Raw genomic sequence first — 15,230 nt, forward strand, 5'->3', positions numbered from 1 at the left:
CCCAAAAAGTCTCCATTGTTCTTAACAATCAAAACCATATTTGCTATTTATATTTCCTTCAAAAGCAGAATAACTTTAATGAAGCATCCACAAACAGAGCTCATGGATTCCACAAACATCTGGCAGGGGCTGTATTCATGTTTCCACTCTGAATTGAATTACATCCCTTCTGTGAGCTGGGATAGACAGAGGGTAATGGCTGAAATTACAGTTGGAGTAATCCCCGTCCTGAGTAAAGCAAGAGCTGGAATCACAGGAGCAAGTAAGCAAACACAGGATGCTGTGTGCCTGGAATATCTTCTGAGAGTAGGAAGAGAAGGAAAATGTGAATGAGGGAGATTTGAACCAGAAATCCTCCAGGCAGGTGATCTGCTGGTTCTTCCAATACTGACTTCCCTACATCAGATCCACTAAAATCTGCAGAATTCCACAGAAAAGCCCAGGTTTGTCCTTCCTGCTGGGGATCTCAGAAAGTGCATCTCTGTGCCTCACAAATTCTGCATGGATGAAATCACTGCAGTGCTCAAACACCACCAGATCTCCACCAGAGCCCAGCCCAGCAAGGGGAGCTGAGAGCAGGAGCACCAGCAGCAGATCCAGAGGTCAGCCCTTGCTGGTCGAGCTTCAGGCAGAGATTTACCCCTCTCCAATACTGGTGTCCTTAGGGCAAGACCAATTCCTCAATGCTGCCTTTCCCCAGGCACTGCCTCCTTTCTGCCTGAGTGCTCTGCACATGCTGAGGTGATTTTTGCAGGCACTGCAGCCTGTCAGGTACAGCCACTGCTGCATTCCTGTTTGCAGGGCTGGGGTGCACTCTGAGGTCTGTGGAGGCATCTCCAGAGGGAGGGAGTGGCACAGCACCTGCTGGACTCAACATCTGGAGAGGAAATGTAAAGCCAGGCCATGCAGCTGAAGGTCTGTGCTGCAGGATGTGCCATTCTGAGCATGGACAGTGCTGGTGGCAGCTGATGGTCCACAGGATTTCTCTGGAGGGTTTGACACCAGGCAACCTCCTGTCCTGGGAGCTGAATCCAGCTGTCCTTGTGGGCTGGGGACTGGTGGCCAGCATGGATGTCAGAAGCTGAAGAAGGTTTATGTGAGGGAACTTTGGACAACCCAAGGGCCAGACACTGCAGCGCCTGTGCCTGCTGGAAGGAGAAGGACAGGGATGGGGATGGGGATGGACCCCTGGCTGGCAGCTGGGAGGAGGCAGTTCCTGGACTCCTTCTCTATCACTGCAAACATTAAAGGCACTGGCAAAAGCACCTGATCCCCTGAGAGGACCCACCTCTCCCAAAGCCCTCATATCAAAGGTGTTTTCTGTTCAGCCTGGATCCATCAGAAGGTGTTTCCTGCTCAGCCCTGAGCTGCAGTTTTACCTTGGGGTATTTTCCACCATCCATTCAGAGCCTGCCATGAAGGAACACCTCCAGTTTCTCACCCAACATGATCATGGATGTCCCAGAGAGCCCAGTTAACCCTGCTGGGCAGAACAGAGGAACCACACTCCCTTTGCAAGTGACCTGGGCAGGGAACTCCATGGGCCTTCCCACCAAGGAGCACAGAGGAATGGGAGCTTTCTCTTAAAAGATGAACCCTGATAAACATCTGCCAAGCTTGGATGCTACTGGCATCCTTCTAGATGTGACTTTAAAGTTTAGAGCAGTTCCAGGGTACATAGCTCCGTGGTTACAAAGCTTCCTAGTTGGTTATTCCATTTTCTTTTGCTGGTCCCAGCTATTTGAAGAAAACATTCACTCTGGAATAGGGAAACACAAAATTGTTGGCTGTCCTGAATCCCCCAAGCAGAAGTTGCAGGAGAAGCAGAGAGTGGGAGTAGGTAAATGTATAGTTTACTCCAGTGTGTGCCTTTGAAAATGAAACAAGGAAACAGATCCTTGGAGGGAGAAATGCAAAATATGTTGTTGTTGGGGCCTTCAGCAGAACTCATGTGTGCTGGCTATTAATACTTTGTAAAGCAGCTGGACAAGGGAAAACAACCCAAAGCAGGGATGCTGCTGCAATAAATATCCAACTGGAGAAGAAAGACTGAGGAGCTCAGTGGGACGGGGGCTGGATGTCACAGGCAGGAAAACAAGCAGCTTTGGCAGGTCTGGAGGTCACTGTCCTGTCAGCTGTCACCCAGACAGAGCAGGGAGAGCCACACAGGAACTGACTGTGGGTGTCTGAGCTCTTTATGGAGGGAAATGGGAACTCACAGCCCTGCCAGGGGTGCCAGGGAGGCTGGGGCTGGGTGAACAGTCACCTGTGCTCACAGGGTGGTACTGTTGAGGTGTACACATCAAATCAGGGCTGGAAAAGTCCTTAGAAAGGCACAGGACATGTTTATAATTTGATCTACTGACAATGCAAGGCACACCTTCCTCCATGCCTGTTGAGCCCTGCTGGAGATGTCAGTCCTGTGGGACTGCAGGGGAACACATGGGTAGAACAGCCCAGCTCTATTTCTGTCAGCCTTGCCTCTCAATTCTATGTCATGACATAAGATTTCCTCCTTCATCTGCCTCTGGTTATATCACAACACTTCATATCTCAGCTACTTTTTCTCCCACAGCAACAAAGGCACCTTTTCTGCTTTTCTACCTGCATCCTTTCCCACAATTTCAGACAACTAAATCATCATCATCCTCACCAGAAGCATCCATAAACTGTGTTTTGACATGGCAGGCAGTTGGAAAAGACAGTCTGGATCACTTCATGATAACCTCTACTCTGGACACCTCTGCCCTTACACATCCTTTGCACCCACTTCCCTGGTAAAATTTGTTCAAGGACCTTTATGAGCAGCAGAAACGTGTCTGTGGAGGTGCTGCCCAACTTCTGCTCATCTTCACAGCCCCAGACCAAACCACATTTAGGAGATTATTCTTCCAAAGTGTGGAAGAGGAGAGTGATGAAAGCTCAGTGCTTACCCTGCGACCCTTCATCCCTCGGACCCCTGGTGCACCCCGGGCTCCTGCTGGACCCTGCAAGGGGAAAAGGACACAAAATGAGGAAGGCAGCAGCTTTGGTAGGACCCTACATCCCTATGTGATCTGCAGGGGCCTCAGATCAGACCCTTGACCAGCAGATTGGTTCATTAAACACTTGCTAAAAACATCACCATTTTCACTTGCCTATAAATGGCTTTTTTTTTTTGTCTTTGGATTGTGAACATTTAGGCCAAAGATCCTGGCTGAGGTTTGCATGCTTAATGACCTGCAGGCTGTTATCTGTGTCAGTGGTGTGATGTGAAGAGAAGTTGAACATCCAGAATCCTCTCTGAATCTATTAAAAGCAGCTGTTTCTCAGCATCTGTTCAAAAATAATAATAATAACCAGGATCTGGTTTTTAGATGTCCAAATACTAAATCAGACACCTCATCTTGGGTATCCAAGATTGATCTTTTCAGCCAAATACTGACTTTATCTTTAAGTAACTGTTGCCTTGTTAATGGTGCATAAATATTGATACTGGCAGATAGATACTAATTTAATGTGACTGTTGGTGTTGTGGATGATCCTGTTCTTACAATTACAGGAGGATTTCAGGTTTTCTTTTAATCTGGATTTGTACACACATGATTCATTAATGTGCATACAGAAAATGCAGAAAGCCAGGTTTTTTTTCCCTGCTAGAATATTTATCAGAGTAAAAAATTAAAGGATATATTTATTTAACAGTATTTAGTTCTGTATCACAGCTTTTAAACCTGATATTAAAGTTAGTGCCTTTCTGCTGTCAGAAAAGAAAACCTCAAAATGACACATTCACTCCCTGCTCTCAAACATTCCACATCAAATTTGGCTTTTACATGTTAATAGCTTTTACCAACTGTCAACCCTGCAAATTCCACCACAGATCAGAACAGAATTGGACTGTGATCTTCCTACTGCTCCTACAACTGCCATTTATGAGGATTCTGCTTTTGTGCATGGTGTGTAAGTTCAGGATACAAATGCTGAACTGTTCTCACTGAGGATGGAAAAGGCAGTTGAGTGTAACTGTGTTTGTGATCACAGAACATCTCAGTTTGGGTAGTGAGGACAGTGGTGACTGGCACAGGCAGTGCATGTGTCAGAGGCCTGTTTTATAGAGATTTTTATGAGAACCATGTGCTGAAATGAAATCCTTAGCTGGAATTTGGAGTCTCCTCTGGAAGTCTCAGCCTATCCCAAACAGCTTATGAAAGTACAGGGACAGAAACATTCATTGTGATGGCAAATGTTGAGGGAATAGCTACATACCCTGCTGGAATTCCAATGAACTGTTTAGGATGAGATAAGCGACCTTTAATATTCCTATATATACACATTATTTCCAAAACTGTATACAAACAGAAAAGATGCACCATAATGGTGAGTAAGAAGAGGAAAAAGGAATTCACAAACCTCAGGAAGCTGAAACCAGGCAAAGGGCAAAGTTTCCTACCATTGACTTTGCTCCCCATTTCCAGTCATTTGTTGAATTAATCAGCCATCACTGCTAAGGCTCATTCAAAGATTTTAACAGTTTAAGACAAACAACAACTGCATGCCTCAGGTCTGGCTTGAAAGGCAAGTAAGGAATGTTTGGTGGAAAAACAGCTGGAGTTAATGAGTGGGGATTTGATATTAGGAGATTATTTGATTTACTGGCTCTGTGGGGAAGTTTGGCTTATTGAATTATGACTTTTTAAAATGCATTTGTGGAGCAAACATTTTGCTTGGACGAAATTGTTATTTGCCTGCAGGAGAAGAGGGAACTGAAGGAAGCAGAAGGACCTGGGGATGGCCTCAGCTCCCAGAGCTTTGCTGAGAGGTTTTGGTATCTCCACCTGCATCTGATGCCTCAGCTCTTTCTATTGTTATGCCCCAGTGGAGACAGACAAAATTTGGCTTCACTTGAAGGTACATTTAGTGGTGTATGGGATGGTGCTCAGGGCAGAAACAGCCCTGGCCATGGGTGCTCACAGGCCTGGAGCAGGAGGGAGCCCAATGAATGCTCCAGCTGTCCCCAAATAATGTGGCAACTAATGATGGGGATTGTTAAAAATGAGACATCTACAGATATGCAGCTGCCTCTAGGCTTCTGTCAGCAAGTGCTGCCATGAGGGGCCACAGAGCAGCTCAGAGCTGGGGGCTGTGGGTGGCATTGTGCTGCTTTTATTGCAAGGACCTGGTGGTGCCACACTGCTGCTCTCCAGGCAGAGATGGGCCACCCTGAGGTGCTGCTTGAGCTCAGAATTTCCCTTTTCCTCACCTGCACTCACTTGTGACTGCACAGTCAGTGCCCAGCTGCCTGCAGCCAGTGCACCCAGAGCATCTGGAGCTCCTGGCAGTGGCACAGCTGACCCTGATTTGGAGGCCACACCTTTGGCACTTCTGAGCATTTCACTGCTGTGATCTTCCTCCCTGTTACCAGCACTGTGGGAATTCACACACTGAGCAAAATCCATTCCCTGCACCCACCCAGGGCTGCCTTTTTGTTGGCTCCAGCAGCTCTTGTGCTGCTGGGAGAGCCTGAACTACATCTAAGGAACATCTGTGGGAAACTGGAGCCAGGCTGAAATCTGCCTCCATGGCCATTGCATGCTCCAGCCACAGCTGCAGTGTGCCAGATGAGCCTGCCCAGATGGAGGGGCTGTCTGGGGGAGCTGCTCTGCTGCTCCTCTCATGCCAGCAGGGCTTTGACCAGGCAGGATGGTCACGCTGCATGCCGTGGTCACTGTGATAAATCACCATGATAAATCACTGTGATACATCACTAGATCACATATCAGCACACTGCCAACCATTCCCAGCACAGAACACCTTGAACTAGGGAGCTTGTGTCCTGCCAAAAGATTGAGGCTGGATTGTGACTTTTGCATCCCTCCTTAGGAATACAAAATTTTGAAGTAAGCACCGTGGTTTTTTTGTGTCTCTTTCCATGTCCCATCCCTCTCCCCATATCTCTGGTTTGTATCAAACTCAAATAAACTGGAATACAGTTGCTTGGCTTAGCCCATGCATGCCCAGGATGTGGTGTTACAAGGCCTTTACTTACTGTTGGTCCAGGGATCCCAGGAAATCCCACTCCTCCTGGCATGCCAGGGTGCCCCTAAAAGGGAAGGCAGAACAACATGCCTGCTGTGAATGTCCACAATCTGCACAGACTTTCTTCCTCCCAGTGGGAAGACAGGAAAAATGGCATTGTTGGCTGCTGGCAAGGTCAGGCAGAGCTGATATTTGTCAGGGTAAAATTGCTCAGGGGCAGAAGGAAATGGCCAGGCTGTCACTAGCCCAGCTCCAACCCTGCCAGTGATATCAGCAGCAAGATTTTCTGAACAGCTCAGAAGAGAATGGCCTGAATTAATACAAAAATATATCTTTGGGTCTTGTATTACAGTAGACAGGAAACAAGTGTCAGAGAAGACAAGATCCAGCTGAGGTCCCCACTGTGAAATTCCTAAATGTAGTTCTCTAAAAGGCAGAGCACAGCACAGTGACTGTGCTGCCCAAGCATTTCCAGCTGCCCTGGTCAGTTTGGACAGATCCCTGTTGGTGGGCACTGTCTGTTCTAGAGCCAGGATGGTTGGGAACAGGCAGCCCTTCAGCTCCTGGTTGTCCCCGTTTGACACAGCAGGTCCTCAGCTGATGGAGCCACAAAAAACACCTCAAACCTCAGTGAAGGGAAAACTGCTGGACTCAGCTGCTGGGGAGAGGCTACACCTCAATATCCACTCAAATGCCCATTCCCATCCCCACAGACAGGGGAGGAAATTGCAGCTGTTGCCATGAAACTCAAAGACAGGAGAAGCTGCACCCTTGGCTTGGACAGACAGAGAGGGGGCAGCAAGAGTGAGAGGATGCAGACTTACTCCTTACCATCGACCCCTTGACTCCTGGAGGGCCTGGGGGTCCCACTGGGCCACGGTCACCCTAGGAGAGACACACAGGGGAGAGTCATCTAGAGCAATGAAACAACTAAAACAATCCACTTGTTTTATTTCATGTCTATGCCATCAGCTTTCTACCAGAAATGCCTCCAGTATTGCTCTCTTTCCATCCATCTCATCAGAGTAATGGAAGAATTGCAGGAATTAAGTAATCTTGAGAGAGGAGACTTTACTCTTGCCATCAAAAGCACCAAGGTATGAAGGAAACAGGCACATCACCTTCAACTCCAAACAGTGCTAGTGCTGAACCCAAGGAAATCTCCAGCCCTGCCCACCCAAGGACATGTCTGTTCTGCAGTTCCATAATCCCTACACATGCTGGCATTTTCAGAGCCATGGGTTTGAAGCCTGTTGTCACAAGGCCCTGCTGAGAACAGGGAATCCAGCTGGAAAAAACCAGAGATGCTGCCTGGCGCTTGCAGAGGAGACTGGGTGTTTTGGGGACCTGCCTGTGCTGTGGCTCTTACTGGGACCACAGTGCCAGCAGCAATGACCTGAAGGTCTGATTTATGAGGGGCTCAGGCCTGGATGACTCCCCAGCCCACCTCAAAGATAGGATCCCTTCTAAAACAAGCAGTTAAAGAACTTGATGTACCAAAACATCACTTATTCATTGCTAAAGTCTTCCTTATCCCTTCATGCAGACCATTTCTCTTTCCATGAACACATCCTTGAACCAAAGGTAGGAGACAAGAGGGTCAAGCCCCACCAGCACCACCACACCCTGCTGACCTGAGGTGACACAAAGGTGTGGCTTTAGTGATGGGACATCAACAGCTCCTTTGGGAGATGGTGGCAATTCCCACACCACTGCCTGTAGTCTCCCTGCAGCCCCAGGGGTGCACTGGGAATTAGGTGTGTTAGGTTCCTCATCCTCAGGGGGATGAGGAAGGAGGAATTAGCAAATGCTGCCAATTAGTTTACGCCCAAAATCTGACCTACCTTCCAACAGCACAAAGTGTAAGGGGAAATATTTTCTGGGCCCTAAGGAGCTTATTAAAAACAAACCCCAGAGTTTGTGTTGTCACCAGTTGGCCCTTGTAAACCAATGTACGGATTTTTTTTCTCCCTGAATGGATGGATTTTATTAAATGTGTATTAACTGTATTGTTCTCTTTGATAATCTTTGGATTCTACTGGCTTCAGTCTTAACTTTTGCAGCTCTCAGGATGGAGATTGCTGACTCAGCTATGTGTAATGAAAGCATATTTCCCACTTCATTTAGCTCACAAGAGCGTAGTAAGCTGTAGGATACTATGCCAACTGGAGGCCTGGTTGAGGTTTTGATTTGATGATAGCTATTTCTGTCATCCCTAAATTTGTCCTGGTAGAGAAGCCTGATGGAAATCCCAGCTGTGCTGAGGATCTCCAAGGGCAGATTTTCAAAGGACAGCCTGGGTTTGCCTTGACACTGATGTAACATCATCACATTACAGAGCTGATCTGGAAGCTGAGGAGACTTCATGTCATGGCATGGAAGGCAGAGGGACAAATGTGAATTTAATTGAATGGAGGAAAAGATCTTCCCACATCTCCTGCATGGCAAACACCTTATTCTTCATTCAATTCAGGGCTGCAGCTGCCAATGAGACAGCTCACTCAGGCACCAATTTTCTGTGTAACCACCCCGGACACATCACTCTTTATTCTCTAAAACACAGCCCACATCATGTCACTCTTTTCAGTTCTTGTGAGCTTTGACAGCTTGGACTGAGACTGACTCTGCTACTGCCCCACCAGGGCCCACAGGACAGAAAGGCCTTTCCAAAGGCTGCTGTGGACAGACAATAAAATGGATCTGCAGCAAACACAGTATAACTGTCACAGAGTCTCTACATCATTACCCAGAGGACAGGGCTTGAAGCAATAAAAGTGAGAAAGAGAGCACTGATGTGTGGAATGCATCGTTTTATGCTCCTCGCTATCTTTACGGCCGCGCTGTGAATAATTAAAGCACCAATGAAAACCAGCAGCGTGCGAGTGAGGTACAATGAGTGACACACATGATTTGTCTTTGGGAGCTGCCTCTGAATAAAAGTTTACACTCTAATAGAAAACAAATTAACGTCCTTTTACGTTTTTTATGTGAAATAAAGCCCTTTTTATTCCCCTGGAAGGGGTTTGTGTCTGTAGTGTACACAAGAGGGCACCAGCTCTGAGTGTGCCCAAAGCAACCAGGGCAGCCAGGTGGGATGGTCCTCACCAAATAAAAAGGGAAATATTTGGACCAGCTCAGATGGGTGGCTGCACTCTTGTACACCTGAGAAATTGCTGAGACCTCCTGTTCTATGCAGGCTCAGCCCTGGTCCTGCGTGACCCCCCTAGCAAGCCAGAGGACACCTCTGCAGAAATCTGTAACCTCAATCCCATGGACTCCTCCCATGACCAGCAACACAGGGCTGATGGATCCCTCATTCCCATAAAAACCAGAGCTGACTGTTAAATACAAATTCCCTGGCATATTATGAATGAGGAAAGTTAATTTTTCAAAGAATATTTGACAGCATCTCCCTGGAGGGCAGCACATATTAATTCCTGAATGAGAAGTGGATGATTTTGGCCTGGTCTTAGTCTAGCTCAGACACCCTGGACGTGCTTCATTCCCAGCTGGGTGTTGCACTCACATCACAACTTAAATCTCCACAACCCTTCTCCCACCCCAGCCTCCCTATCCTGCAAAAATTACAACAAAGATTTCATTGCAAGCAATCTTACCTTTTCTCCCGCTATTCCAGGCTCCCCCACTGGACCAATGAAACCCATGAGACCCTGAGGAAAGAGAAGAGCACAGCTAATTTTCAGTTTTTATTTGCTGAGAAAGTAAACAGTTCCTTTGGTCCACCTTGCTGGTTGCAATAGCACAGCATCCCTTGTCTAATGCTCAGTAATTCCTACTGGCTACCAGAGCGGATGGAGTTGCTCCCGGCCATGGGAATGTCTAACTCCACAGCTGGTTCTGCTTTAGGGGCCAGCTGGAACAGCAGCACCAGGATCTGCAAGAACCACAACACACAGAGCAGTGGATGAGTGAAGGAAGGAAGGCTGAGTCCATAGTGAGGCTTTGTTCTGAGAGCTTTCCCCAAAAAAGCTTCCCCAGGAACTCCTGGGTTGACCAGAGACAGACTCAGCATCATTTTAGCAGCTGGACTGGGTAGGCTTCTTCTGGGTTAATCCAAGCTGTCTCAGCCCTTTGTGCAGACTAATTTTGCCCTGGATAGTGTTGTGCTGGTGGGATGCCAGTAGGAAATAAAGGTTCCTGCAGCCAGAGAGGCCAGCAGGGCAGTGGATCTCGCACACCACTCAGAAACCATCTTGGAACAAACCTCCAGCCTAAGCTCAGGGTTTAACAATGTTCAGGATAATGAAGAGGCAAACAGAGCTGCTTTTAATTAGGAAGATGGAAACAGATGCAATCTCAAGAGAAGATTCCTGAGAATTAAGATAAAGCAACCTCCCTACCAGCTCCAGTGGTTTCTGGCTCTGGAGATGCAAGGGACTCTCCCCTCTGCCACTGCAGGCACTCGTCTCCTCTGTGCCATGGTGGGAATACCAATCAGCCATGGGATGACAGCTACAAAGAGAAAAGCTCCACTATCCTGTAGGGGTGTCACCAGCCTTTCTGAAGTGGCCTGTGCTTTGAAATGGCCTTTGTGTCACAAGCTGAGGCAGTCCTGGAGCACAGGATTGTCATCGTGGCCAGGCTGCACTGACCAGACACCCATGGCAAGCAGAGCTGGACTCAGCACAGATTGCCCAGTGCAGGAATCAACTGGAGAGCAGAAAACTGTGCAACATCTGCCTGTGCAAGGTTGCCACTGGGTGGCATTGCTGAAGGCTGCTGGATCAATGGTCCTTTCAATAAGACACAAGTGCAGGTACACAACTGCATCCAGTTCCTGAATTTTTCCAATAGCCCAAAGCCACGAAGAAGGCAAATGTTATAGCAGAGAATGGCAAAGCAATGAGATGCAACAGGCAAAAATAGACAATAAAGGAAGAAAGAATACATCTCCTGCTCATTTCCAATTTCTTGGAAAACCACAGAACTCTTTGTCTGTCTCCTGGGAATATGATCTTTAAGAAATTTCTGGTTCCTTAGGCCAATTCCTGCAGAAGAGGGATCCCTGCTCAGCAGAAGGCATTGGTCCCATTCAGAACAAGACTGTTTCAAACTCCCTTCCAGGGGGTGCTGCATATCCAAGCTCAGGCTTGAAGGCCAATCTTTAGACCCACTCTCTGTTAGCAGCCACCCTAAAGAGCCTCTCAGGAATCTGGATCCTGAAGCCAGGTGTTCTGGTGATGCTTCTCAAGCTGCTGCTTTGCAGAGGGGTTTGCAGGGATCTGAGCACACCAAGAGCCCCCAACACCCTCCTGAGACCTCCCTTGCTGTCACAGATGTGCTGCTTGTTATGGCAGCTGGTGGAGAAACCTGCTGGCATGGCCAACATTGGTCCTGCTGCACAGATGGGATGGAAGGAGAGCACAGCCAACATCTCAGCCCAAACCCAGGGAAAATTCTGCCTGTGCTGGTGCACAGGGGAAGATGTCACTGCTGCCCATATGAGAGGAGCATCCCATGGTTGTGAATGTGAGATGCAGAGCTAGGACCCTGTAGCTTCCAGCACAGTAGCTCTGCAGTGTTTGCAGCCAGCACTGTCTGCTCTGGGCTAAATTAACCGACATTGCTGTGTCTGCAAGCAGACACAAATCGAGATAGATATGTCTACGCCAAATAAATCTCAGTAATTTATCAGGAGCATAAGAAAAAACAGGGGAAGATTGGGTAATGATGTTCCTCACTGGCCAAAATGGGATAGACACTAAAGGCGAGGAGATTTAGGTTTTAAGACAGAAAGATTTAGGTTTTAAGAACCAAAAGAGCTGCCAATGGCAAATGTTTAATCAAAGCAGACACGAATTGTGGTCATTACACTAAAATGGCTGTGGCACAACATATTTTTCTCAGGGTTGAAAAGAGGGCCTGCACCAAGCAGGGCTCTGGGCAGTGTGTGTAATGATGCACGTGAAGTCCCAGCAGCAGTGGCTGCCCGGATAAAGGCCCACACTATACAGGAAAGAATGTAAAACATTTATATTAGACAGGAGTTCAGCATGTCGCTCATGATTCAGTCTGCTGTACTCCCCAGCCAAGGGCATGGCGGAAAAGGGATGGAGATTGTTAAAAAGTTGCTGGGGGCTTGTGGAGGGGGGGAGCAAGGAAAGGAGGGGGGACTGGTGGGTTGTAATTCCTAACTCCTGTCTCGCTTTCCCCATTTATTGTCCAGCCCTGTCATAATTAAGCCCCCCCTCTTGGCTCCACCAACAGAGAGCAAGTCAGCACTGAGGGCTTGCATAAATCAGAGCCCATTTGGGAGGGAGAAGCAGCCCAGCATGAGCAGGGTCTCCCAGGGACGGGCCCGCTGGTGGCTCCCAGCGGGAACCTCTGTGTGTGACTGGTTCACCAGAACTCAAAACAAAACAAACCAGGCACAAAGGGAAGGGACGGGAGGGAATAAATGTACAATCCTCCCATTCAGATGAAAGAAAGGGAAAGTAAAACAGTAAATATCGCGGTTTATAGACAGGAGGACGCTCTGACCCGCAAAGAACAGCCATGTGGTTTAACCCTCTGTGCACCGGGCTCAGCCCGGCCCTGGGGCTGGGCTGGGTTCCACCATCCTGGGAGTGAGGGGAGGGAAGGTGGAGAGGTGCTGTGGAAACACCACAGTGCCTGAAAATCCCTGAGTGAGATGTCTGGAGGTCAGAGACGCCCTGGAGGAGAAGGTGAAGGGTTGGAAAGGAGCAGGGCTAACATGTGGGAAACACCAGTGCAGTTCCCTGCTCTGCTCTTGATGACCCTGTTGACTTTGGCCAAGACAATCAGGACGTCCCCACCTGCAAACCTGACATTGCAGCCCTTCTCCTTTGGAAGGGGAAAGGCATGAAGGAGATGGTGCTGGTGTCCTTTGACAAATGATCTTAGAATACTGATATTGAGACAAAAGACTTTGATTTAAAGGACAAGAGAAGAGCCTTGGCTGCCCTTCCCAGCACAGAGTGATGGGTACATGGCTGACCCTGACACAGCCCTGTGGGTGAGAAGGGCTGTCACTCTTGTCCAGTACAGGGGAAGGGACTCAAACAGCTGCTCCTGCTGTGACAGCACCTCCCAATCCCATTAAGGACATGAGGCAATTGGAGCCTCTTTCAGCTGGCACAACTCTTCACTGGGATTTTCCAGTGCCAATCGAGGCTCCCTGGGATGGCAGCATCTTCCTGCCGGCTCCAGGCTGTGGCCTCTCCCACAGGGCTCTCTGACCTTCAGCATGGACATTTTGGTGACATTCTCCTGCTGTGCATTCCCCAGCTCGGGGACAGGAAGGCTGGTGGCTTTCCTGGCCAGGGGCCTCATATTCCTCTTCATATCCTTCTGACTCCATCTCCAGGCAAGGAAGGGTTAACCCACACATTTCCAGGGTACTGGGGCGCCTGGCAGCTGGAATCCTTCCAGCACAGGGAGACAACAAGCATCTCATGAATGATCTTCCCCAGTCTGTGTCCTTGCAATGGAAAAACAACGCATCAGGGGCTGCCCTGTGCCTTGAAACCTCATTTTTCAAGGAGAGCTCAAGTATCACCGGAAACCTCACAGAAACTCCCGTGTTTTCCTAAACAGATGTCCCTAAGAAAGGGGAGAAATCTCCAGTGAGATGGATGGCTGCTCTCTTCTCATGCTGTTATGCTGAGATTTTCTACTCTGAGAGAAACCATTTGTCAGGCAGAGCAGCAGGACTGAGAAGTGTGATGTTTTCCACCCTTACTGTGGAATAGAAAACATCGGGGTCTCCACAAGAGAAAACAGGGTGAGGTGGTGGTGTCTTCAGTGCCAAGGGCTCTGCAAAAATCCAACCCAGCCCCAACACCAACTGCTGAAGGAAACCCCAATGCTGCAGCATCGTTCAGTGGAGATGTGAGGGCAGAGGAAGTTATTTCTCATTACTCTGGTGAGATGTTTTTGCTCTAATTACTTGACTGGTTCAGAAATGGAAATTTTCTGGGTGATATTTCTAGACAGAGACTAATTGCCTAAGAATAACACAGGCAGCTTTCCTACCACTGTGCTGGTTTCAGTGTCAGCAGAGGCCAGCTGTGTTTTCTTTTCGATGAACAGTGCCTACAGTTCTCATCCAAGGTCAGTCCTGAGGGAAGTTAAAGAATAATAATCCTAATGATGCTTTGCCCTTCAAGGACAATGTCTGGTTAAGGATCTCAAAGCACTTCTAAATACTCATTTTTAACAGTGTCCACAGGTGCCACTTCAGAACAGGAGGCACTGGGCTAAGCTCTGCTCAGGGCTGTCTCACACCTCCCACAGGAGGGGAAACTGAGGCACAAAGCACTGGAATGTGTTGCCTGAGATTGTGCAGAATCTGATAAAGCTGCAAGTAGAACTCAGATGCGGAGAACAACTTTGCTCCTTCAGTAGTTGCTCTTCAATGAGCAAATTAACAACCATAACACAGAAATGGCTCTAATTTCCAAAGAGAAGTAACCACCTTTCATAGATACAGAGGCTGGTATCAGACTGCTGGTACTGAAAAGGATCCACCTTGACTTTTGTAGGCTTGCTTGGTCAGAAACCCTTCGAAGAAGTGACGCAAAGAAGAGCCAGAGAGGCTGACAAGCTAAACCAAAGCAAACCAAGCTGACCATCCAGCAGGGAAAGTGTTGGGAAGGACAGCAGTGGTGGGAAGCAGCACCCACAGTGCCAGGGCCAGCTGCCACAGCCACTTTGGTGTGGTCATGCAGGAACACACAGAATTTGTTGGAGGCTCTGTGGCTTCACTTTCAGGGCTGTTGGTGGACAAGTTTGTTGGTTTCAATCACAGAGATGTGGGAACAATGGTTGCTTTTTCCTTGATGCCTGTGGTTCCCCCAAAGCCTACAGGGACCCTGCATGTCCTGGGTTATGCCAGCAGAATGTTCTCCATGGAATTACAACAAAATGCAGCTCAGTGTCTTTCTTCCCAGGGTCTGGTTTCTTCAGCTGCTATCTCCTCTACTGCCCAGAAAATGTGGGGGAAGTGAAAGCAACATAGCACCCAAAGCAGAGAATCCTATCATTAAAACCTGGAACACCAGGGCTGTGGGCAGATTTGAGGTGGCCACAAGTGCCTGGCCACTGCACTCTGAGCACCCAGGACACGTACAGAGGAGATCATCAAGGAGACAAGGAAAATGAGGAATTTACCTGCTCACCAACTTTCCCAGGTCGGCCACGGTTTCCTGGCTCACCCTGCAGGACAAGGA

The 15,230-nt window shown here is 48.3% G+C and overlaps 1 protein-coding gene across 1 annotated transcript in view; it reads right to left on the reverse strand.

Moving 5' to 3' along the window:
* COL27A1 (collagen type XXVII alpha 1 chain) overlaps positions 1 to 15,230 on the reverse strand; it is a 146,300-nt gene that overhangs the window by 49,896 nt on the left and 81,174 nt on the right. Inside the window, exons 24-28 of the mRNA XM_064727415.1 lie at positions 15,172 to 15,216; positions 9,636 to 9,689; positions 6,850 to 6,903; positions 6,029 to 6,082; positions 2,934 to 2,987 (exon numbers count right to left, since the gene is read on the reverse strand). Of these exons, the coding sequence (XP_064583485.1) occupies positions 2,934 to 2,987; positions 6,029 to 6,082; positions 6,850 to 6,903; positions 9,636 to 9,689; positions 15,172 to 15,216 (261 nt within the window). The remainder of the gene's footprint in view (positions 1 to 2,933; positions 2,988 to 6,028; positions 6,083 to 6,849; positions 6,904 to 9,635; positions 9,690 to 15,171; positions 15,217 to 15,230) is intronic.

The sequence above is a fragment of the Zonotrichia leucophrys genome, chromosome 17, assembly GCF_028769735.1.
Source record: "Zonotrichia leucophrys gambelii isolate GWCS_2022_RI chromosome 17, RI_Zleu_2.0, whole genome shotgun sequence".
Taxonomy (NCBI): Eukaryota; Metazoa; Chordata; class Aves; order Passeriformes; family Passerellidae; genus Zonotrichia; species Zonotrichia leucophrys.